Genomic DNA, 25243 nt, shown 5'->3' with positions numbered 1-25243 from the left:
GGAAGACGTGGAAGGTGGAAAAGAAGTACAATGTCACCATCTAGAGAAAATCACCCTCGTCTCCGTTGGCCACATTTCCCTCCACTTCATGGTGTACATAAAAAGGAGTCGTAATTGTACTACACCTGCAGTTTTCTATGTTGCTTTCCTCCTCGTTAGTGTTTTAGCATCAGCTTGTCCTCGTGGTGCTAAATGAGTCACGAGCGTTCATTCTCTTGAAGGTTAAAACCTTCTTTTCCAGGCGAGCACCACCGTGCGCGTGACCAACTCCAATGCCAATGCCGCCGGGCCCCTCATCGTCGCTGGCTACAACGTGTCTGGCTCTGTCCGCAGTGATGGGGAGCCCATGAAAGGCGTGAAGTTTCTTCTCTTCTCGTCTTCAGTAAGCAAAGAGGTAAGCAAGGAAGAGTGAGCAGCAAGAGCGATTGTGGCTGGGGGCTGGGGGATCACAGGCTACGAGTCACAGTTTAAGACGCAGGTCCACACAGAGAGCAGACTTGTGGTTGCTGAGGGTGGCGGGGGCCGGGGGGGGGGACTGGGAGTTTGGGGTTAGTGGATGCAAACTATGACATTTAGAATGAATAAGTGAGGAGGCCCTGCCGTGTAGCACAGGGAATTATATCCAGTCTCTTGGGATAGACCACGATGGAAGATAATAGAATGTATAATTTTGCTGTGCAGCAGCAATTAGCATAACGTTGTAAATTAACTCTATTTTAATAAAAAATGAAATAGAAAAGAAAGATACAGATCAAGGTTGATTTATAGACTCAGCATTTAAGAACCTTGTGTCTCCCTGTTGACTCAAAAGAAATTGAATGTCTACACTGGGAGGCAGTGGAATTTGGTGGCGAATTGCACAGGCTTTGAAATCAAACAGACCCAGGATCAGACAAATCCCAGCTCTGCCTCTGACCAACTGCATGAATTTGGGCTCCTCCAGCTTCTTTCCTGGAGAATGGTGACCCGCTGGAGGGGAGGACAGTCAGGTGTTTTTTTTTTCCCCAAGAAGACTGTGCCATTTTTAACTTTTTAACCTGAATGTAAAGATTTTATCTCTGCTAGGTCCTAGGTTTCAGACATACACATTTTGTGAATAAAACTTACACATTTTTTTATCATGTGTCTTTTTGATGATAATCAGAACGTGTAAATGGAAAAGCAAGTCATTTTAGCTTTTTCCTCCTGACCAGGATGTCCTGGGCTGCAACATCTCCCCTGTACCCGGGTTCCAACCCCAAGATGAGAGTCTGGTGTATTTGTGCCACGTGGTCTCCAAGGAAGATGGTTCCTTTTCTTTCTACTCCTTGCCAAATGGGGGCTACACTGTGGTGAGTGAAGCAGACTTCTGTTTATGTTTGGGACTCTTGTGACATAGGAAGAGTCAGTGCCATTTGGGTATCAAGAGACTGGATGGTTGGCCTGAGGTTCCAAGAGCATTTTATTTAGCAGTTACGTAAGATGGGAGTCTGTCCCCTCAGTGACAGCTGCAAAAAGTGCAAGCCTTTCTCCGTCTCTCTTTTTTTTTTCTGCTTTTTAGGGTTGCGCATGCAGCATGTGGACGTTCCCAGGCTAGGGGTCAAATTGGAGCTGCAGCTGCTGGCCTACACCACAGATCTGAGCTGCTTCTGCAGCCTATACCACAGCTCATGGCAATGCTGGATCCTTAACCCACTGAGTAAGATCAGGGATCGAACCCACATCCTCATGGATACCGGTCAGATTCGTTACCACTGAGCCACAAGGGGAGCTCCCAAACCTTTCTCTTTTAAATCTGGACGAGTTATGATTAATAGTATCTCTTTGCCTGCTTTGAACCCCTGGTCATTTGTGGGCTGGTGGATCGAATGTTGATATTGATGGCTGAATCATGTTATTGGCTCTTGGTAATTAACAGACTCTTCCTTGCAGATTCCGTTCTATAGAGGGGAGAGGATCACATTTGACGTTGCTCCTTCCAGACTTGACTTTACAGTGGAGCATGACAGCCTGAAAATCGAGGTAAGACCTCCCTGCTTTCTGCAGGGACAGGTATTGGAGTGCCCATCCCTGGGCACAGGTGTTGCAAATGTGTTTAAAAAAACAAACAACAAAAAAGACAACCCAATATTTATCTGGAAGTGTTGTTGGAAAAAAACCCAGAATCTTGTGTTCTCTTCCACTTGATTCTGAGATCCACTAGGTCCTTCTCCTCTTTCACATAATGTCTTTATCTTAGAGAATTAGAGCCCTAGTTAGATCTACTTCATTCAATGAAATAGATTTACTAAGTGTCGGTGACTTGTATTTCAGGTGGCGATGGGAAGATAGCGGTGACTAAAAGAGGCAAAACTTCCTTTTTTGGTGGAATTCATGTTCTAATGGCAGAAAGAGACAATACACTTAGAAATAAGTAAATTAGAATGTATATTAGAAGGTGTTACGTTCTTTAGAGCCATAAAGCAAGAAACGAGATTATATGGTTTCAAGGTTAAGATAGGGCTTGAGGTCTTACAGGTTGTTCTTGGAAAGTCCTCGCAGTGAGGGTGACATTTGAGTAACAACCTGAAGGGGACGAGGCAGTGGACTGCACTTCTGTGTGTGGGAAGAGGGTTTAACACAGGGAATGACAAGTGCAAAGGTCCTGAGGCAGGAGTGCACCTGGAAGGTTTGGGAGACCCCAAAGCAGGCAGGGAAGCTGGGCTGGAGGGAGGGACGGAGGGAGGGAGGAAGAGGAGGGAGGATGAGTGAGCTGATGGGGAAGATTGTGCAGGGCCATTGTGGGTGGCATCTGGAGCCCCTGAAAGGTTCTGCAGAAGGGAAGCTTGCTCCCTCTTGTTGCCATGTTGAGAAGAGTCTGCAGAGGTCAGGGTGGATGCGAAGGGCCAGTTTAGAGTGGTGGCAGTGGACTAGGTGAGAGCTGACAGAGCTTGGACCATGGTATGATGATAGATGAAGTGATGGGTGGGGTGACAGGTGGCCCGATGCATTCTCTAGACCCTAAAATAGATGGTGTGTTTCTCATTGCATTTCTGTTCTTTAATTACAGACGTAGAAAATGGTTACTGTAGGAAATTTGCTAGATAGAGAAAATCCCAGAAGGAAAGAGCAGTCTTTCATAAATGGACCGCCCAGTGTTAGAGTTATTGAAGAAATTAGTTTTTAATCGTTTTCTTTTAATGTTACATTAGAAAGAACTGCATTAAAGTAGCTTACACTGGTGGGAGCCAGCTGTTAGGTCCCGTGCTCAGTGGGGTTCTGACTGCCTTCTAAGAAAGCATTTCCAGTGTTGGCTGGAGCCGAGGGTAGAAGGGTGAAGGTCAAGTCCTTGATGCTTCAAGGGACTTGCAGAGAAGGATGGGGGCAGGTGAGCGGGGAACGACATTCCCTGATCACAACCAAGTACAAGGTTTTAAACAGACACGAGTGGCATTTCAGGGAGCAGCCTGTAGCTATATGAGATCAGGATCCATGGAGTCTTTTTCCCTATTGTATTCCTAACACATGATTTAATGCCGGGCACATGGTAGGTGCCTAATAAAAGTGGTTGTTGAGCGAATATATGATTTAATAAGTGGGTAAACCATGTCTTTTTCGAAGGATCAAGAAGAGCTACCTGACCAAAAAGGAAGGCATTTCATTTATTTGAAAGCTCTCTCAGATACTGTTGCATATACACATGCATGTATCCATCCATTCATTTAGAAGGTATTTATTGAGTGCCGACTGTGTACCAGGTGACTCATACAGAAAAGGTCACTGTCTTCATGGAGCTCACTTTCTAGTAGGAGGTAGACAAACTGTAAGAAATCGAACAGGGATGTGCTGAGTGTTGGGAAGGTTTTGGATGAAGCCTCTGGGTTGGTGTGATGGATAGTGATGGACTGGAGCGGACCTTGCATTTGGTCGTGATCAGGGACTCTTTCCCTGGCTCTCGAGAGTGAGTCGTCAGGGAGAGTGGCTCTGAGGTGGTGACTGTTGAACCTGAAGGACGAGGAGGAGTGGCGTGGGAGGAGACCCAAGCAGAGGGAGCAGCTGGTGGCAAAGCCCCGCATGGGGAAGGTGATGCAGGAGCCCAAGATCAGGGTGGCTGCAGTCCAGCGTGTGCAGAGAGCCAAGCCGTGGCCACATAAGGAGAGAGGCGCAGATGCCTAAACCTGGCGGAGGACACGCAGCAGCGGGGCTTGCGTGGGGATGTAGGCGGAGTTAGTAAGGACTTGATTTCCGGTGATGGGAAGATGGGGACGGGCCTGGGAGACTTTGCAGAGCCAAGTGGAATCCATGGGACTGACTGGCACTGGTAGAGTGAGCAGGGCGTGCAGGGTGATACTGGGGTCCTGCCTTGGGAAACTGGAGGGTGGCCTGGCCCACAGGAATGGGGGGCTCTGGAGGGGAGGAGGAGGAGGGGGCAAGGGTGGGAGGCTCTCACAGGTCTGGCTCAGTGCTTTTGAACTAGGGAAGTTGGTCTCTAGATCTTTTTTATTCAGTGATTTGACAAATACCAATGTGTTGGGAATGTAAGAAAGAAGACAGGCATTCCCACTGGGGCACAGTGGGTTAAGAATCCGACTGCAGTGGCCCGAGTGGCTGGGGAAGTGCGGGTTCAATCCCTGGCCCAGTGCCGTGGGTTAAAGGATCCGATGTGGTTGCAGCTGTGGCTTGGATTGCTGTCTGGCCCAGGAACTTCCCTGTGCCATGGATGTGGCCATCAAATAAATTAATTAATTAAAAAAAAAGAAAAGAAAAAAAAAAAGGAAGACAGACATGGGAAGGTCCTGCCAGTGGGGAAGGAGCCGAGCTGGCACAGGGGACCGGGAGAGGTCATCATGGGTGCAGGCGCTGAGCGGTGGCGTGAGTAGCACAAGGGGGGCTCCTGGGTGGGGCTCACGCCCCTGAGACCCTTCCTCCTGTTCTTTCCCCTCCAGCCTGTGTTCCACGTCATGGGATTCTCCGTCACCGGCAGGGTCCTGAATGGCCCCGAAGGAGAGGGTGTTCCGGACGCGGTGGTCACCCTCAACAACCAAATCAAAGGTGGGCAGACGCGGTGGCCCCGGCCAGGTTGCCAGGCGAGATTTTGATTGCAGAGAAGTGGGAAGGAAACACAATTTGAAGGCCTCTGTGGAAACACGCCAGCTTTTGGTCTCAGGTGTCCTCATGTACATGAGGGATACGCGGTTGTTTGGGGCTCATCGTCTGTCGATGTGTTTTTGTTTTACAGTCAGAACAAAAGCCGATGGCTCTTTCCGTCTGGAGAACATAACAACGGGGACGTACACCATCCACGCCCAGAAGGAGCACCTCTACTTTGAAACCGTCACCATCAAAATCGCGCCCAACACGCCACAGCTGGCTGACATCATTGCCACGGGGTAAGGTGCCGCTTGGGTCTGGACAGGCCGGTTTGCCAGCGGAGGGCAGAACCACCTTCCTTCTGACCCTGTGTTTCCGCCAAGGATCTGCGTCCAGGCTTAGCCACCTGTGGAGGAACTCAGGCTGGCTTTTGGAGAAAGATGAGTGCTCAATGTTGTAACCTAAAGATGCTTGACTGTTGGATGCTTCAAGAAAATTATCTTGCTTCACAGTTAAAATGGGTTTAAGTTACAAAGAGATCTAGGAGTTCCCTGGCGGCTCACTGGGTTAAGGATCTGGCATTGTCACTGCTGTGGCACAGGCTCCATCCCTGGCCTGGGAACTTCCACATGTCACAGGCACAGCCAAAAAAAAAACCCATCTGATGTGTCTACCTTCACATCTGTGGGGCCTTCCTCGGGTTAATCAGAAGGCAGTTTTCTCATTGGTTGAGAAAGTTTGCTGTAGAATGCTTAGGGTCATTGTCATGAAATCTTTTTTTTTTTAATTTTTTATTAGAGTATAGTTGATTTACACTGTTGTGCCAATTTTTGCTATACAGCAAAGTGACCCAGTCATAGTATATATATATGTGCGTATATATGTATGTATATATATGAGTGTATATATATGTATGTATATATATGTGTATATATGTGTATATATGTATATGTGTGTGTATATATGTATGTATATATATGTATATGTACATATGTATGTGTATATATATGTATATATGTGTATGTATATGTATATATGTGTATGTATATGTGTATATATATGTGTATGTATATGTGTATGTATATGTGTATATATATGTGTATGTATACATGTGTATATGTATATATATACACACATTCCCTTTCTTATATTATTATCTCCATCATGTTCCGTCATGAGAGACTGGATACAGTGTGACCCCATTGCTTATCCATTCTAAATATGATAGTTTGCATCCACCAACCCCAGACTCCCATCCATCCCACTCCCTTCCCCTCCCGCTTGGCAACCACAGGTCTGTGCTCTGTGTCTGTGAGTCTTTCTGTTCTGCAGATAGGTTCATCTGTGCCGTATTTTAGATTCCACATATAAGTGAGATCATACGGTTTTTGTCTTTCTCTTTCTGACTTATTTCACGTTGTATGAGAATCTCTAGTGGCATCCATGTTGCTACCAGTGGCATTACTTCATTTTTTTATGGCTGAGTAGTATTCCATTGTGTATATGTACCGCGGTTGATTTCTTAGAGTTTTATCATGTAGAGTGTCTGGTGCAGAGAACCCCAGCCTTAGAGTGAGCGTTTGGATCTTTCTCTTACCTGTGTGTCACATGGACGGGGGCTAGCATCTCTGAGACAGCAGTAAGTGCTCACTAAACAGTCACTGAACAGTAGCAGGGACTGCATGGAGAGGGGGGCGTCTCCGGGCAGCACAGCCCTTGGTGTTATTGGAGCATCAAGTGCTGAGCAGATAAAGGGACAGATCTCAGGGGGCCTCTTGCAAGATGGGGCTTTCTCCACCAGGGAGAAAAGTCAAGGGGCCAGTGAGGGGGTGTGAGCAGGGAGGTGATACGGTCAGATTTTTGTCTTCAGTGGGACTCTCTTGTGGCCCTGGGTGGGGGAGGCCTGCCGAGAATAAGATGAGGGCGCAGGAGGCCTGAAAACAGAGTTGGCGAGGGTCTGTTTGCTGCAAACGTCAAGGACAGGTGGGAAAACTGTCTCTGCGGTCCCCGTCTGAGAAGCAGGATGTCCCCGACAGGGAGAGGAGCCGGTGAGGGATGAGGCTCGAGGTTCGGCCACAGGGGTCTGAGGCCACTAGGTGGCGCTCTCCACCGGGTGCTTGCAAATGACAGTTTGGCCACAGGTGGCCACCAGAGCCTCAGCTGTGTAAGAGCAGGTGAACTGGATCAGCAGCCGGAAATAGAATGTCAGGCTTCGAGGGGTGGCCTCAGGAGAACCCGGGGCGGGGGTTTTAGGTCTGACCTCCCCGACTGTCAGGGCGGCCCAGCAGCTGAGTCCTCAAAACAGACTTTATGGGCTTGGTCACCCAGGCGGCCACAGTGACCGATTCCTATAGGCAGGTGGTGAGGTGTCCAGGCCAGGGGTTCAGTGTCAGAAGGGAGATGAGGAGGCAGATCAGCTTCGGAGCCTGGTTCCGTGTCTGTCGTGGTGGAGCTTTGGGCAGTGATTCCCGGACTCGGTTCTCTCTCCTTCCTTCTGGACGGTTCTGATCAGCTCCCCTGGGGGAGGCGCTGTGATAATTGCTGGGTGTATAAAGTGAACCAGACTAAGGTTACCCGGGCAGGGCTGTCAAGTTCTGGGAGACAGATGGAAGACGTGGGATTGTGACATGCAGGAAGAGTGGGGGTCCGAGGGGACTTTGTGTAGACAGGAAGCCTCGGAAGAAGGCCTTTCTGGGGCTGAGACCTTGACTTCGAGACAGAGGGAGCATGTTCCAGGGTCTGGAGAGAAGAGGGAGCTCCAAGGGGGACCATTCGTGTGGTGGTGGGGGGCGTCCCTGAGGCTGGAGAGCCATGTGACCTTGTAGCCGGCTTGGGATGCGCTTTTCCCCAAGTGCAAACGGGAAAACACTGAAGAGTTTTCACCAAGGGAGCCATGTGGATCAGGGCATTTTAGAACTTTTTCCCCCTCTTTTCTCCCAGTTGCTGTGTGGAGAATGGATCGGAGGGAGTAGAAATGATTATGAATGGAGGGGGTAGGAGGGAAGTCTGGAGCAGATGGTGACTAGTGGGGCCAGGGGCCAGGGTGCTGGCGGGGGAGGGGTGAGGCGTGGATGGATTTGATGGGTGATACGGCCGAGAATCAACAGGCCAAGTGCACCAGAGCCAGGCGTTCCGTTTGAGCATCCCGGTAGGTGGAAGAGGTGCTGTTCATGGAGATTGGGAAACTTAATGTTTATTTTCTTCTCTCAAGTGGAATATATGGGCAAAGAAAGAGAAACGATGTTTGTTGAACATCTTTGGAAACATTTATCATTTTCCTTTTGGCCTACATAGCACATTTGCCTTTTTTTTCTTTTTTTTTTTGGCCATGCAGAAGTTCCTCAGCCAGGGATTGCACTCACGCCACAGCAATGGCAACACTGGATCCTTAACTCCTAGGTCACCAGGGAACTCTGTGCCTTTTAATTTATTGCCATTTCTTTTTCTTTTTTTTTCCTTTTGAAAACATTATTTCTTCATTTATTTGAAAAACAAACTCTGACTTCTGTCCTAATGACAGTGAGACTATAGTTGTCTCACTATGCACCACAATTACCACTTTTTTTTGGTAAAGGTGCTACATCCCGATGAAAGAATTTACTGACACAAATCATTTTTTTCATATAACACCACACTCTCCTGTCAGCTTTTTAGTTCTTTTTCTAAATTAAACACTACACAGTTGAGGATTAGGGTGATTGAACACTTCTCTTAGTTGATAACATAAGCTAAACCAGTTGTTTGGTTCACATATTGAAAACTTAGGCAAAGAGTAGTTCCTGTCATGGCTCAGTGGTAATGACCCAACTAGTAGCATGATGACGCAGGTTCGATCCCTGGCCTCACTCAGTGAGTTAAGGATCTGGTGTTGCCATGAGCTGTGGTGCAGGTTGCAGATGCAGCTTGGATCCTGCGTTGCTGTGGCTGTGGTGTAGGCCGACTGCTGCAGCTCTGATTCAACTCCTAGCCTGGGAGCTTCCATGTGCCGCAGGTGCGGCTCTAAAAAGACAAAAATAAATAAGTAAAACTTAGGCAAAGAGGTTCAACTGGAACGAGTCAGGGACATTCGCCCTGATAGGGACAAAAATCATGATGATGAGAAAGGTCCTTGAGAGAAATCCTCTCAATAGTCCTTTTCTGTCCATTTTCTCTGAAAGTATGCAGACGGGCACCAAAAGGCATACCTTTGAATCTAGAGCAGGGGCTAGCACACTTTTTTTGTCAAAGACCAAAGAAGAAATATTCTAGATGGCTTGGGCCCAGATGCTCTGTGATGAAACCCACCACCGACAATTCACAAATGAATGGGTGTGGCTGTGTTCCGGGAAGACTGTGTGGTCACTGACGTTTGAATATCTTTTTTTTTGACTGTTCCTCGGACACGTGGAAGTTCCTGGGCTACTGATCAAACCTGTGCCACAGCAGTAACCAGAGCTACAGCCTCAACACCACCAGATCTCCAACTTGCTGAGCCACCAGGGAACTCCTATCATGTCGTTTGTCGTTTTGTGTCATGAAATAGTCTTCTTTTGATTTTTTTCCCCTTTTAACCCTTTATTTTTTTTTTTTTACCATGGTTATTATTAGGTAAATTTATTTTTTAAATGATTTTTATTTTTTCCATTATAGTTCGTTTACAGTGTTCTGTTAGTTTTCTACTGTATAGCAAAGTGACCCAGTCACACATACATGTATACATTCTTTTTCTCACATTATCCTCCATCATGCTCCATCATAAGTGACTAGATATAGGATCTCATTGCTTATCCATTCCAAATGCAATAGTTTGCATCTATTAACCCCAGACTCCAAGTCCATCCCACTCCCTCCCCCTCCCCTTGGCAACCACAAGTCTGTTCTCTAAGTCCATGAATTTCTTTTCTGTGGAAAGGTTCATTTGTGCCATATATTAGATTCTAGGTATAAGTGTAAGTGATATCATAATGGTGTTTGTCTTTCTCTTTCTGACTTACTTCACTTAGTATGAGAGTCTCTCGTTCCATCCATGTTGCTGCAAATGGCATTATTTTGTTCTTTTTTAGGGCTGAGTAGTATTCCATTGTGTATATGTACCACATCTTCTTAATCCATTCATCTGTCAATGGACATTTAGGTTGTTACCACGTCTTGGCTACTGTGCATAGTGTGGCAGTGAACATAAGGGTTCACTGGAACCCACATGGATCTGGAAAGTTTTGTCCGGATAAATGCCCAAGAGTGGGATTGCTGGGTCACATGGTAGTTCTATATTTAGTTTCTGAGGTACCTCCATACTGTTTTACATAGAGGATGTACCAATTTACATTCCCACCAACAGTGCAGGAGGGTTCCCTTTTCTCTGCACCCCTCAAGCATTTGTTATCTTTTGACTTGTTAGTGATGGCCATTCTGACTGGTATGAGGTGGTACCTCATAGTAGTTTTGATTTGCATTTCTCTAATAATAAGTGATGTTGAGCATTTTTTCACGTGCTTTTTGGCCATCTGTATATGTTCTTTGGAGAAATGTCTATTCAGGTCTTTTGTCCATTTTTTAATTGGATTGTTGGTTTTTTTGCTGTTGAGTTATATAAATTGTTTGTATATTTTAGAGATTAAGCCTTCTCAGTTGCATCGTTTGAAGCTATTTTCTCCCATTCTGTCCTTTTAACCCTTTAAAAGTGTGAAAACCCTTCTTAGCTCAGGGTCCCTCTCAGAACAGGTGGCTAGTGTGCGTTTGCCCATGGGCCCTGGTGTCTTGCCCTCTTTTTTTTTTTTTTTTTTTTTGTCTTTTTAGGGCCTCACCCACAGCATATGGAAGTTCCCAGGCTATGAGTTGAATTGGAGTTGCAGCCACTGGCCTATGGCACAGCCATAGTAACACCAGATCCGAGCCACTTCTGCAGCCTATACCACAGCTCCTGGCAACGCCAGATCCTTGACCCACTGAGCAAGGCCAGAGATCAAACCTGCATCCTTATGGATACTAGGCAGGTTCATTACCTCTGAGCCACAGTGGGAACTCCATTGCCCTCTGTCTTGCTGCTCGCTCCAGCATGAGCTCCAGTGGCCTGGCTGGTCACTTCCCTCTAGAGAGATGGCTGTGCTCTCCATTGTTCCTGGACCTCACACACATGGCATCCTGCTGCTTTGTTATTCCTTTTGCTGTTTTTTTTTTTTTTTTTTTTTGTCTTTTTTGTCTCTTTAGGGCTGCACCCATGGCATATGGAGGTTCTCAGGCTATGGGTCCAATCGGAGCTGTTGCTGCTGGCCTCTGCCAGAGCCACAGCAATGCTAGATTCGAGCTGTGTCTGCAACCTACACCACAGCTCATGCCAACGCCGGATCCTTAACCCACTGAGTGAGGCCAGGGATGGAACCCGAAAGCTCATGGTTCCTAGTCAGATTTGTTTCCGCTGTGCTGCAACGGGAACTCCTTGTTTTGTTTTGTTATATGCAGTGGAGCGGTCTGCCAGCATGTAGTGTACCCCATAATTATCCAGCCTTGAATCCAACACTTTTTATTTTCATTCTGTCAAAAGTCACAACTGATTTTTATCGAAAGCAATTCTCTTTAAGATGAGAAAATATAACCTTTAGGTAGTGGAAGAAACAAGCGTGGCCTCCAGCTGTGGGAGAGTATTACACTTTTACACACCAACTGACTAAAAATGAAGACGGCCGCTCCGCAGATGCCAGGCTTTGTTGGTCTCTTAGCAGGTGGATGCACCTTTCATGTGCTTGTGGAGGTGTTTCTTGTAGCACTTCACTCACTGCTCATTTGCAGTCTCCTGTCTGAGTCATTACCTTAATAGGGCTTTTCAATTATAAGTTGCTTCTCTGGCTCCTGGCTCCTAAGGAGTTGAATTTTAGCTGTGCAATTTTTTTTAACTTAATTACTTTTCCTATTCAGATCTCTCAGATAGCTTTTATCCGTGCATTATATATAATCACAGGCGAGGAAGGCGTCTTTGATAACCCTGCCTTGTTTTATCGCCTGGGTAATACCACAGCTTCTCAGGCAGCCTACAGGTCTTGCTTAATTTTAAGGACTAGTCCATATGCTCCAGTTGGAGGCTGTTCCACTGTCGACGATCCAATTACCTGAAACGTTTTTTATCATCCACATTTTGTCTGGAAATCACTTTGGCAGCGGGGGGGTTGCCATATGTCACCAGCACAGACAGCCCCGGGCCCCTGCTCTGCCTTTTCCCTTCTGCAGAAGGAGGCCCAATCATCTTTCTGCAGGTTGCTTTTAAAACTGGAGTCATTTGGGCTGTGTTCTTATCTCTTCATGAAGATACTCGTCTCAGGGATGAGGGCTGGAAGAGAGAGGCATAGTTTTGGTTGCTAAGCGCCTTTCCTGTGGTAATTGAGTTCTCATGCTGGAATGAATGGTCCTCTTGTTGCAGGTTCAGCGTCTGTGGCCAGATATCAATCCTCCGCTTCCCTGACACTGTCAAGCAGATGAGTAAATACAAAGTTGTCCTGTCCTCTCAAGACAAGGACAAGTCTTTGGTCACCGTGGAGACGGATGCTCAGGGATCATTTTGTTTTAAAGCAAAACCAGGCACCTACAAAGTCCAGGTATGGAGAGTTTTGTTCTCTGTAAGATAATTGAAAAAAAGCCATGATTTTAAAAGGGTTATTTTAAAATGGAGTTAGAGCAGGAGCACTTCCACCCCCAGCTTCTTATTTGGAACTCTTTACATTCTCATATGTCACAGTTAGTTGAGCAGACAGGCAGCCTGTTTAAAAAACGATGCAACAGGCCTTTCTCTTTTTCAGTCCGGATGTTTATTGGGGGTCAGTATCAGGCTGACAGTCAGGCCTCCACCTCCTCTGGCTTCTGGCTGCTGCAGAAAGCCATGTGTCCCCAGAGGCGATCAGAGTGATCTCTTTGGTGATGGCCCCTCAGTAACTTCAACCGAGCCAAAATAGAGCTCCCTTTTTCCTGCCTTGCCCTCAGTTGGAGACACTGGGCAGGTACCCCCTGATTGCTCTATCCAGGCAGGTAGAGAAGCTGGGGAGACCCGGGCTTGTGGTCTCACCACCAGAGTGAAGGCCTGCGGGCAAGAGACAAGACAGAAGCAGGGGCCAGCTCTCTGGTTCCTGCGCTGAGACCAAGACTGTGTCTCAGTGGGTCTCAGGCTCTCACCCATCAGCTGCTGCGCCTCCTCCCTGGGAAAGAGGAGAGGAGGGCAGGGGAGGGGCCAGGAAGGGTCCTTCTAAGCCTTTACTCTCCCCTAGGGCCAGTGGGCTCTCGCTCTGGGGAGGTGAGGTGGGGACACAGCCTTCTCCCTGCTTCTGAGAATAGCACGCTGGCCGGGTTGACAGCTCCTTTTCCAGCAGTCCGTGTCCTGTGACGTCGGCCACATGGACAAGCCTCTGGAGGCCCTTTCAGAAGCATGATCAAGGACTTTCCCAAGGAAAGGCAGTTCTAGAATGCAGTCAGGCTGAGGTAGGCGGCTACTGCTTCCTCTCCCAGTCCCTCTTAGGAGCCTGGGAAAGGCACACAGAGAGGGGAAAGAAGAAATGGCCCAGTTCCCCTGTTGGTCATCCATGTAGCATCCCAAGTTCATAGCTCATGTCGCCAGTGACGTCAGGCCAGGAGCGGGTTCTGGGATTGAGTATGGTTTCCGGCGCTGGCTGCCGCTGGCTGCCCCTGTATGTTTTCACGTACACCTTGGCAGTGCTGAAGCCTAGTGCTTTATGTCTGATTCGAATTTTTTTTTTTCTTTAGGGCTGAGCCTGTGGCATATGGATGTTCCCAGGCTAGGGTTTGAATAGGAGCTGCAGCTGAGGCTCATGCCACAGCCGCAGCAATGCCAGATCCAAGCCATGTCAGAGACCTGTGCCACAGCTTGTGGCAATGCCAGATCCTTAACCCACTGAGCGAGGCCAGAGATCGAACCCACATCCTCATGGATACTAGTCGAGTTCTCTTTTTCTTTTGTCTTTTTAAGGCTTTACCTGCAGCATATGGAGGTTCCTGGGCTAGGGGTCAAATTGGAGCCATAGCTGCCAGCCTACACCATAGCAACAGCAATGCCAGATCCTTAACCCACTGAGCGAGGCCAGGGATCGAACTGGCGTCCTCATGGATGCTAGTCAGATTCGTTTTTGCTGAGCCACGATGGGAACTCCAGAAATATGTTTTCTTCACACAGGCTATTTGCTGCTTTATTGTGATGATAAAACTAGGCCTAGAAATGAACCTTTGTCCTTCAAAACTATATAGCCATGGGCCCAGATGGATGTCCAGGTGCCCTGCAGGCCAGGGAGCCGAGGCCTTGATGCAGCGGCTGACCTTGTGTGTCTCGCAGGTGATGGTTCCTGAGGTGGAGACCAGAGCGGGGCTGACACTGAAGCCCCAGACGCTGCTTCTGGCTGTGACTGACAGGCCTGTGATGGATGTGGCCTTTGTGCAGTTCTTGGCATCGGTTTCTGGGAAAGTTTCTTGTTTGGGTAAGATGTCAATTGAAAGCAAGAACAAATAATCTCAAAGAAATAGGCAGGGAGAGGTGGGATTTTGATGAGCTATTCCTTGTTGGTGGCGTTGGAGGTTAGAGCAGAAGCTGCTCCCAGGGAACGGCGTCTGAGAACCGGTGTGGTGAACAGTTCTTTCTCAATAGTGTCACGGTCACCAGAAACACTTGCTTCCCTCGGAGTAGTTCTGCTTTGGCTTCCAAAAGAGCATGTTGGTGTCCCCCTCCCCGACTCTGAAAGGAAGATGAGCATCAGGCCCACGTTTCAATCCAGCTCTGCCACTTGCTAGTATGAGACTCTAAGCATTTACTTGCCCAGCCTCAGTTTTTCTTCTGTAAAATGGGAGTACTACTGCTCTCAGAGGGGTTTTTTTTTTTGTTTTGTTTTGCCTTTTCTAGGGCTGCCCCCGTGGCATATGGAGGTTTCCAGGCTAGGGGTCTAATCGGAGCTATAGTTGCTGGCCTACACCACAGCCACAGCAACGCAGGATCTGAGCCGAGTCTGTGACTTACACCACAGCTCATGGCAACGCCAGATCCTTAACCCACTGAGTAACGCCAGGGATCCAACCCGCATCCTCATGGTTCCTAGTCCGATTTGTTAACCCCTGAGCCACGATGGGAACTCCTCAGAGGGTTTTAATGAGGCTTAAATGTGGTCACTTGAAGAGCTAGTGTAACACAGGACTTAAGATCGTAGACTCCGCAACCAGATTACATGGGCTTGAACCGCTGCTGTGTGACCTGGGGGTAAATTACTTAACCTCTCTGTGCTTTGAGTTCCTCATCTGTAATATGGAGATGTTAGTAGTACCTGCCTCGAAAGGTTGTTGTGAGGATCCAATAATTAGTGTATGTTTAGCCTGTAGAGGTTCCTGGAACACAGCAGGAGCCATACAAATCTTTGCTGTGATGATGATGGTGAAGAGCCCAGTTCTGCACCTGGTATGAAGTAGGCATTCAATTAAGTTTTACCACCTTTTTCTCTGACTCCTGTTGGTGCTTCATAAATATTGCTTCCCCTGATTCAGTAAATGCTGGGTAGCTTCGTTGCTTAGGGCTGATGGCTCACATGGAAGAGACTTTAGAATCAAGTAGATGAATATAACTTTTTTTTTTTTTTTTCTTTTTTGGCTGGCCTGTGTCATATGGAGCTCCTGGGCCAGCAATCAGATCCAAGCCTCAGCTGCAACCTGTGCCACAGCTGCTGCTGGATCCTTAACCCACTGTGCCGGGCCGGGGATGGAACCTGCGTCCCAGTGCTCCAGAGATGCTACCAATCCCATTGCACCACAGCAGGAACTCTCATACAGGCTTTGAAGGAACCCTCTTGGCACTGCCCTGTAGGAGCTAAGCAGTGGCAGGCAGCACACAGAGGTTGAGCGTTCGAATGGGCACTGTGGTTCTCAAGGCAGTCAAGTGAAGGCCCCCCGAATCTTCTTTCCGCAGACACCTGCGGTGACCTGCTGGTGACCCTGCAATCCCTGAGCCGCCAGGGCGAGAAGCGGAGCCTCCAGCTCTCCGGCAAGCTCAACTCCATGACTTTCACGTTTGACAATGTGCTGCCCGGAAAATACAAAAGTAAGAACCGAAGGCCGCCTCTCATGGCCCTCACGCTTCCTGTCTTCCCAAACTTTCTAAAACCCGGCTTTCACATGGCATCCCAGCTGTACTGTTGCACCTGGGTAACTCTTGTTTGCCCCTTGACCTTGAGTGGGCATTCCTTAGCATTGCAGTGCAGGAACCGCAGCTCCATCAGCTAACTGCCACCTCATCAGGACCATTCACACACTTCTTCTCCTGCCATTTTATCTCTAAATGTTGGGAAAGAGGGTGACACAATTACACCAATGTGTTCCACCCCTGAGCCGCTGCGCGAGCGTGGCAGCTCCTTTGATCTCCCCCGGACTCCCATTTCCGCTTCTGAAATAGGAGTCACAGAACTTTCCTGCAGAACGTGGGACGAATGAAGCTGGGTTTGTGAAGCTCCTCGCACAGTGCCTGGGAATCAGGTGCAGGCAAACACTGGTTCTCTTTTCTCTCTCTCTCTCGAGAAGCTGCCAGTTGCCTGTGTGTCTGCTCTGGCAGTGTTCAGCTGGGAGCTGCTGTAAGTGAATAATGAATAAAGTTCAGGCTGATTTTTCTGGGGAATTATATTTTCTTTTTCTTTTTTTTTTCTTTTGGCTGTAGCTATGGAGTGTGGAAGTTCCCAGAACAGGGATCAAACCCACACCACAGCAGTGACTCAAGCCACTCCAGTGACAACGCTGGATCCTTAACCTGCTGCACTGCAGGAGAATCCTGGAATTATATTTTCTCTTCCATCTGGTGTTGGCAAACTGTGTGCCTGTCTTTATAAATAAAGTTTTTTGGAACAGGGCCACGCCTATTTGTTTCCACAGCCTCAGTGGCAGCTGGTGTGCTCTTTGAAAGGCCGAGTTGAATAGTTGAGACCGTGGGGCCTACAAAGTTGAATAAATACTCCCTGCCCCTCACAGAAAAGGTTTGCCGACTCTGAATATCTTACTTGCAGCCTGGTCTCAGGCCCAGTTGAATTTCTTTCTTGGTGATTTTAATGGCCATCGGTTTCCCTTTCTCTTTAGCGGTTACTTGTCTCCAGCATGGCTACTAGCTCTGTGTAAATACCAGCACACGCATATTTGTGGGTGTATGTCTATGTGGGCTCACACACGCAACTCATTGTCACTGTTTTCCGGGGGGCACGGAGGGGGGTGGTGCGCCCTGAGCCCACGAGTGTGTCTGTGTCGTGTCCTTTCCAGCCAGCATCATGCATGAAGATTGGTGCTGGAAGAACAAGAGTCTGGAGGTGGAAGTTCTGGAGGAGGACGTGTCGGCCGTTGAGTTCAGGCAGACAGGCTACATGCTGAGATGCTCCCTGTCCCATGCCATCACTCTGGTATGTGTACCTCTTTTTTCTTTTTCTTTTTTTTTAGGGCCACACCCGAAGGATATGGAAGTTCCCAGGCTAGGGGTCTGATCAGAGCTGTAGCCACTGGCTTACACCACAGCCGCAGCAATGCAGGATCTGAGCTGCATCTGCAACCTACACTGCAGCTTATGGCAATAATGTTGGATCCTTAACCCACCGAGTGGGGCCAGGGATTGAACCCACATCCTTATGGATGCTAGTTGGGTTTGTTACTGCTGAGCCACAACAGGAACTACTGAGCCTCAGTTTTTTCCTTTGAAATTGAGATCATTATACTCACTCCCCAGGGTTATAGGGAGGTTTAAGTAAACTGCTGACATATTTGAAGTTTTCCTGGAGTATGCTGCTATTATTTATGAACAGGTGCAGCAGAGGGCAGAGCGGTTAGATGGAACCTTATTCTCTCATCATCTCTGAGGCTGGATTGGCAGGCTACCCAAGAGGTTTCAGGAAAGGGAACACCTGTGTAGGCCCATTCACTGTAACATTTTTTGATTTCAAGTAATGGCAGACCTCATGTCAGGTCCCATTGACAACATTTAAAGATTGAAATTTGTATAAAGTAGCTTCCAAGTTTCATAACACATCATTTTACATCTTTCATAATTAAAACCACAGTAGGGAGTTCCTGTCGTGGCGCAGTGGTTAATGAATCTGACTAGGAACTATGAGGTTGTGGGTTTGATCCCTGGCCTTGCTCAATGGATTAGTGATTCAGCGTTGCCATGAGCTGTGGTGTAGGTCACAGACTCGGCTCGGATCTGGTGTTGCTGTGGCTTTGGTGTAGGCTCGCAGCTGTAGCTCTGATTAGACCCCTAGCCTGGGATCCTCCATATGCCGTGGGAAGCGGCCCTAGAAAAAGGCTAAAAGACAAAAAAAAAAAAAAAAAAAAAAAGCAAGCACAGTAGGAAAATAAAAAACAACAATTAAAAAAATGGGGCGTTCCCGTTGTGGCTTAGCAGTAATGAACCTGACTAGTATCCATAAGGATTTGGGTTCCATCCCTGGCCTTGCTCAGTGGGTTAGGGATCTGGTGTTGCCATGAGCTGTGGTGTAGGTCACAGACTTGGCTCGGATCCTGAGTTGCTGTGGCTGTGGTATAGACTGGCAGCTATAATTTAGATTGGACCCCTGGCCTGGGAACTTCCATATGCTGCAGGTGTGGCCCTTAAAAAGACACCCCCCCAAAAAAACCCTTGCCCCTCCAAAAAACCAGAGAAACAGGCAAATGGCAATGAAGTGACCACTTATGTTAGACACTAGAGACAGTGAAACGGGTGTTCCTGATGCCAGTTGATGCTCTAACTGCCTAACTCCAATGTTCAGCAATCAGCTTTGTAACAGGAGATGGGAGAGAATAAGCCATAGACATTTAGGAAACCAGTCCTACCTCCAGTGGATTTCCATCTCCCTGAGACTCAGCTCCATATTCCTTAACGATGGCCCGAAGTCCCTTCCCCAACTCCCACCTTACCTCCTGCCACTCTCCCCCTTGCCCACGGCCTGGGCACACTGGCTGCCTCCAGTTCCACTCCAAGCCCGCTCCCTGTCCTGGGCCCTAGCGCGTGTTCTCTCTGCCGGGCATGCAGCGTCTTCTCCACACCTGAGCGTAGTTGCCTTTTCTCATCATTGAACCCGTAGCCCCAGTGTGATGTGCTCAGGAGAGGCCTGCACCGAGGCCCAGCTGCAGAAGCCTCCGTGGTGGTTGTGCTTTTCCCAGCCTGTTTGTTTCCTCTCGGCTGTTACTTCCTAGCTGACATCTCTTGACCTTTTTGTTGAAGACTTGGATTTTTTCTCTTCCCATATTCGAATATAAGCCTCCCTGAAAACGAGAGCCATGTCGGCAACCACGGCCCAGCCCTGGGTCTGCCGCATAGCAGGTGCTCAACAAATATCTGTTGATTGAATGAAAGGGAGCACATTTTTGCTGGAAGTTTTGGAAGGTTTTTAATTTTCCTGTGGTACCCAAGTGCTGAAATGATTAATGGGCAAAACAGATGACTGGTTCAGAAAGAGAAATAATATTAATCATCTGGTGTCTCCATCTCCCCTAGTAAGTCATTGTATTGGCTTTGGTCCCTTAGGAATTCTATCAAGATGGAAATGGACCTGAGAACGTGGGGATTTATAACCTCTCCAAAGGAGTCAACCGATTCTGCCTGTCCAAGCCCGGTGAGTCTGGGAGGATTGATGTGCTATGAGTTAGAGAAATGGAAAGGCACCAGAAGGTGGTTTTAAAGATGTTTTCTTCCCACCACCATTCAATTCGCATCAAGCTATCAATTTTGGTTGTGGTTCGAATAACCCTTTTTTTTTTTTGGTCTTTTCAGGGCCTCACCCACAGCATGTGGAAGTTCCCAGGCTAGGGGAGCTACAGCCGCCGGCCTACAGCACAGCCACAGCAACACAGGATCTAAGCCATGTCTGTGACCTGTGTACATTTCAGCTCATGGCAGTGTTGGATCCCCAACCCACCGAGTGAGGCCAGAGATCAAACCCACATCCTTATGGATCCTAGTTGGATTTGTTTTTGCTGCACCACTCCGATTTGAGTATTCTTGTTTTTCCTTCTCTCTCCTCTGGGGGGAGCATTTTTACCCAGAGAATTAGAGTTGGGGGTTGGCACCTGTTCTCAGTCTCTAGGGTTTGAGTTGCCCCCTTTCACTTCTAAAACTATGACAGCATCAGCCCATGACCTCTGTGATGAGTGGTCTTTCTAAGATCAAGACTGGATCATCGCCCACCTCACTAACATCCTTCCACGTTTCTCTCTCTTAACTTTATTGAGATGCAATTTGCAGACCATAAAATTAACCCATTTACAAGGTACAATGCAATTTTTAGTAAGTATACCTAGTTGTACAACCATCATTATAATCCAGTTTAGAACATTTTCACCACCCCAGTCATACCCTTCCTGCATGGTTACAGTTTTCATTTCCATTCCCAGCTCCAGGCAGCCACTAACCTATTTTCTGTCTCTATGGATTGGCCGTTTTTTAGACATTTCACATAATGAAATCATACAACACTGGTATTTTTAAGGCTCCTTTCACTTAGCATAATGTTTCTGAAATTCATCCAGCTTGTAGCAGATGTTTGCAGTTTGTTCTTTTTTATTGGTAAATAGTATTCCATTTCATGGATATATCACAGTTTGTGTATCCATTCATCCATTGGTGGGTATTTGAATTGTTTCCAGTTTGGGGCTGTTATGAATAATGTTGCTTGGAACATTTGTGTACAAGTCTGTGTGGACACCTATTGGGTAGATACCTAGGATGGAAGCATATAATAAATTCATGTTTAATTTAAAAAATTTCTTTATTGTTATTTCCCCAATACATTTTTTTTCTACTGTACAGCATGATGAAATATACATGTATACATTCTTCTTTCTCACATTGTCATTCATGCTCCATCGTAAGTGACTAGACATAGTTCCCAGTGCTACACAGCAGGATCTCATTGCTTCTCCCCTCCAAAGGCAATAGTTTGCATCTATTAACCCCAAGCTTCCAGTCTACCCCACTCCCTCCCCTTCCCCCTAGGCAGCCACAAGTCTATTCTCCAAGTCATGATTTTCTTTTCTGTGGAAAGGTTCATTTGTGCCGTATCTTAGATTCCAGATATAAGTGATATCATATGGTATTTGTCTTTTTCTTACTTCACTCAGTATGAGAATCTCTAGTTCCATCCATGTTGCTGCAGATGGCATTAATTCATGTTTAATTTTTTTAAGAAACTGCCAAATTGTTTTCCAGAGAGGCTGTATTTGCCATTTGATATTCCCACCAGCAATGCCCAAGGGTTCTTGTTTTTCCACACCTTTACCAGTATTTGCTATACTGCCTGTCCTTTTTAGTTTTAGCCATCCTGGTAGGTGTAAAGTAGTATCTCACTGTGGTTTTATTTTGCATTTTTCTAATGAATAATTCAGTGACTTCTCTTGGTTCCCAACATAAAATACTGTTATCCCCACTTGCCCACGGTTTCACTCTCCGTAGTTTCAGGTACATGTGGTGAGCTGCAGTCCAAAAATATTAAATGGGAAATTCCAGAAAGAAGCAGTTCCTAACTTTGAAATTGCGTGGCGTTCTGAGTAGTGCGATGACATTTCTCACCATTCTGCTCTTGCCCCCCCGGGATGTGAGTCGGCTCTTCGTCCGGCATATCCACGCCGCATACCTTACCTACCCCTCAGTGTAGGTGAAAATGTCGGCTGTTCGGTACTGTCTTCAATTTCAGGCACCCACTGGGCGTCTTAGAACATATACCCCACAGGTGGGGGGACCACTGTATAAAACCCTTAGTCAGATCTTGAGCTCCTGTATAATCTTCCTCTACTCGTCGCTCTCTGCTCTAGCCCCTCTGTCCCGTGTTTTAATATGGATGCCCTTGGCTGCAGGTAGCAAAGTCTGTCCAAAAGTGCCATCAACAAGTGGAGGTTAATTTGGGTCAGTTACGAAGTTTCACAGCATGTGGCTTCAGGTGTGGGTTTAGCAGCTGGTAGGTGTTAGGGTTGGTGTCTCTGTGATTCTTTTAGCCCTTTTCCCTGTTTTTTTTTTTTTTTTAATGGCTGCAGCTGTGGCGTATGGCAGTTCCTTGGCCAGGGATTGATCCGAGCCACAGCTGCAACCTACACTGCAACTGTGGCAACACTGGATCCTTAACCTACTGTGCCATAGGGTGAACTCCTTCCCTTGTATTTTTCACCTTGTGTTTTCAAGGTGCCTTCTCTCGCCCCAGGAAACTTACTGTGTTTAAGGCAGGAAGATGAGGCGAGGGGACGGGTCAACTTTTTCCATGCCTCATCCTCCAGGAAACTTCCTTTAAGTCTTCTAAGCCAGAGCCGTGGCATGTGATCACTTCTAGCTGCAAGGGAGCCTGGGTCGGTTGGATTTATTGCCTGAGCCTGGACACACTTTCACCCTAAACGTAAGCAGGAGCTGATATCAAGGCAGGAAGGGTGGCTGCCTTGGCGCTCTCTCTGCGCCTCCATTCCACACCTGCCCAGCTCTGCCCGCCTACCTGCTGCTTCTTGGTTCTGAGGCTGATATTACTTTCCCAGGGAGGCTGGCCATCCATGGTTGTTTAGATCTGCCCGCTGTGCTCATGCCTCCACTGCCCCGTTCTTCCCCTGACTGCACCCATCACACTTAGTGTGCATGTGGCTGTCGAATGCTTCTCTCTCTCTCTCTGTAGATGGTAAACCCCACGAAGGCAGGGACTGTGTTTGTGTCCCTGCACCTGGCATAGCACCTGGCTCGAGGGGGTGCTGGAGCTTGGTCAGTGTTTGTCAAATGAAAGAACAAACGAATGGAGAAACCTAATTATTTAAACCTAGTAACTACAGTGGAGTTTGCTTAGTGTGACAGAAACGAGCAGAGGGGATTGGAACTAATTTTATGCTTTGGTTTCATGTGGCCAAAATGTTGGTTAAAGATCATTTGGGAGGAGTTCCTGTTGTAGCTCAGCTGGTTAAGAATCTGACTAGTATTCATGAGGATGTAGGTTCAGTCCCTGGCCCTGCTCATGGGGTTAAGGATCTGGTGTTGCCGTGAGCTGGAGTGTAGGTTGCAGACACAGCTTGGTTTCTTCATTCCTGTGGCTGTGGTGTAGACCAGCAGCTGTAGCTCCTATTCATCCCCTCGCCTGGGAACTTCCATATGCTGTGGGTATGGCCCTTAAAAAAAAAAAAAAAGATCATTTGGGAGAATCCACTGTTACACTTTACTTCTTCCTGAAACCATATTCTTCTGGCAGATGATAGCTGAATGTTGCTCTGTATCAGCTCACAGGTAAAAGGGTTTTCTGCAGCTATTTCACAATTTTGGGGGCCTTCCCCTGCCCCATCCCCCCTTCTGGGCATATTTATAGGCAGGAGCCCGGGCTGTGGCCGTTTTTGGGATCTTTCACAGAATCTGTTAAGCAGAACATTCTCAGTCTGAGTTGCGGGAGAAACGGACTTCCTGTTCCTTCTCGCCCTGTGTGTCTGTTAGCGTGGTCTGTGCATATTAAGCAACTGTGCGTTGTTACATTATGGAAAGTGAAAATCTTGACTTTGTGAGTGGGCCTTTCAGTGGATCGGGTCATCGGCAAGAAGCCACCATGGGCAGCGGAGAAGGTGTTTCTGATCCCACATTGTTCCTCTCTGATGTGTGTTGTGAGTCTCCACCTGAGAGACACCACCTTGGGATTTCAGATGTCAGAATAGTTCAGCATAATAGATGCCCTTCTCTGAAAATTACTTTTGGTTTCCTGGCTGCAGGTGTGTACAAGGTGACCCCTCGCTCCTGCCACCGGTTCGAGCAAGCGTTCTACACCTATGACACGTAAGCCGGGTGCTGACTGCTCTGTCTCTGTGTGTCTTCTGTGAAGGAGAGTGAGTGCAAATCTCTCCTTCAGTCAAAATACAGATATTTTGCTTTGTAGGGCTGCTCCTATGGCATATGGAAGTTCCCAGGCTAGGGGCCGAATCAGAGCTGCAGCTGCCAGCCTACGCCACAGCCACAGCAACACCAGATCTGAGCTGCAGCTGCGACCTACACCATAGCTCGCGGTCACACTGAATGAGGCCAGGGAGCCTGGATCCTCACAGCTACCATGTTGGGTTCTTAACCCACTGAGCCACAGCGGGAACTCTGGGAGGCCGTGGTTTTGAAGTGGCTTAAATATAATGTTTGTCGAGTCTTTCAGCCCTCACTGATGGGAATTTCTTGAGTTCGGATCTACCTTTTTTCTAGTTTTGTAAATAGCTCTGGGTTTTATTGGGAATTGGAGGTGTAACTTTTGGAGTGGAGAATCAGTTGACTCTTTTAAGACACTTGGATGTATTCTGAGCCTTATTTCGTGCCAAGCTGAGAGCAGTTTCGTGTAGTGTATTTCAGGGTCAGGAAGGTCACCTGTAACGGGGCTGTTTGTGATCCTTTGAGAACCACGAGGTGACAGTGTGGCGTTTCCTTTCCACTCCTCTGATTTATAGGTCTTCACCCAGTATCTTGACGCTGACAGCCATTCGCCACCATGTCCTTGGAACCATCACCACTGACAAAATGATGGATGTCACAGTGACCATCAAGTAAGCCTGGCGTTCCTTGGTGGCCGAGTGTGGGAGGTGGTGCGCCAGGCCCGGGGACTTCTCTCACAGATGCTCTGAAAACGACGTTTGGTTTGTTAGCTCCAGGTGTCTGCAAACGGCGCTCCCGCTCTCATCCTTAAATGCACAGCCGTAAATTCACAACAGCCTTGGTCCCCTCCTTTTATGAGTCAGGAATTAACTGTGGATGAGGAAGAGCCTTCTGACAGTTCGTTTCAGTGTCTTAAATTTCACTCTGAAGTCTTTACACTTCCTGTCTTCGCTGAGGAAGAAAAAAACCTTTCGTTTGTTCACGGTATTTTAGATGTTTTAGCAAATTCCAAAAAAACCTGCCAGTTTTCTTTCAGACCCTTTCTCGACAGCTTGGGAAATAGAGCAGGTGCCTTTGGTGAGAAGGGTCACGAGAGAAAGTGTGTGAAAGGCGGTCCTTCCCCGAGGGCCCGGTTCGTCTGAATGTCCTATCTGACGGGGGTTCCTGCCCTGTGGTGGGTGCATCTGACACGCTATTTTTCTCGGGAAATGAAGGCGTTTTGACTCTCCGTGACCGTCTTTGTCAAGTAGGATGGAAGTCTTTCTCCCCTCTTACCTTATTTGCAGTGGCCTTAACGGCTGCGTCTCCATCTTTCTGTCTGCCTCCCGTTCCCCCCTTGGGTCCGTGAAGAGAATATTCACGGAGCAT

At 47.6% G+C, this 25243-nt stretch overlaps 1 protein-coding gene across 1 annotated transcript in view; it reads left to right on the top strand.

The window, feature by feature from the left end:
- Positions 1 to 25243, top strand: part of LOC100626015 (nodal modulator 1) — a 61035-nt gene that overhangs the window by 14134 nt on the left and 21658 nt on the right. Inside the window, exons 7-18 of the mRNA XM_021086558.1 lie at positions 242 to 394; positions 1194 to 1331; positions 1912 to 2001; positions 4905 to 5010; positions 5198 to 5348; positions 12440 to 12614; positions 14354 to 14495; positions 15965 to 16096; positions 17296 to 17432; positions 19550 to 19637; positions 23737 to 23800; positions 24451 to 24546. Of these exons, the coding sequence (XP_020942217.1) occupies positions 242 to 394; positions 1194 to 1331; positions 1912 to 2001; positions 4905 to 5010; positions 5198 to 5348; positions 12440 to 12614; positions 14354 to 14495; positions 15965 to 16096; positions 17296 to 17432; positions 19550 to 19637; positions 23737 to 23800; positions 24451 to 24546 (1472 nt within the window). The remainder of the gene's footprint in view (positions 1 to 241; positions 395 to 1193; positions 1332 to 1911; positions 2002 to 4904; positions 5011 to 5197; positions 5349 to 12439; positions 12615 to 14353; positions 14496 to 15964; positions 16097 to 17295; positions 17433 to 19549; positions 19638 to 23736; positions 23801 to 24450; positions 24547 to 25243) is intronic.

The sequence above is a fragment of the Sus scrofa genome, chromosome 3 (genome assembly GCF_000003025.6).
Source record: "Sus scrofa isolate TJ Tabasco breed Duroc chromosome 3, Sscrofa11.1, whole genome shotgun sequence".
NCBI lineage: Eukaryota > Metazoa > Chordata > Mammalia > Artiodactyla > Suidae > Sus > Sus scrofa.
This window is presented reverse-complemented; position numbering and strand designations above follow the sequence as displayed.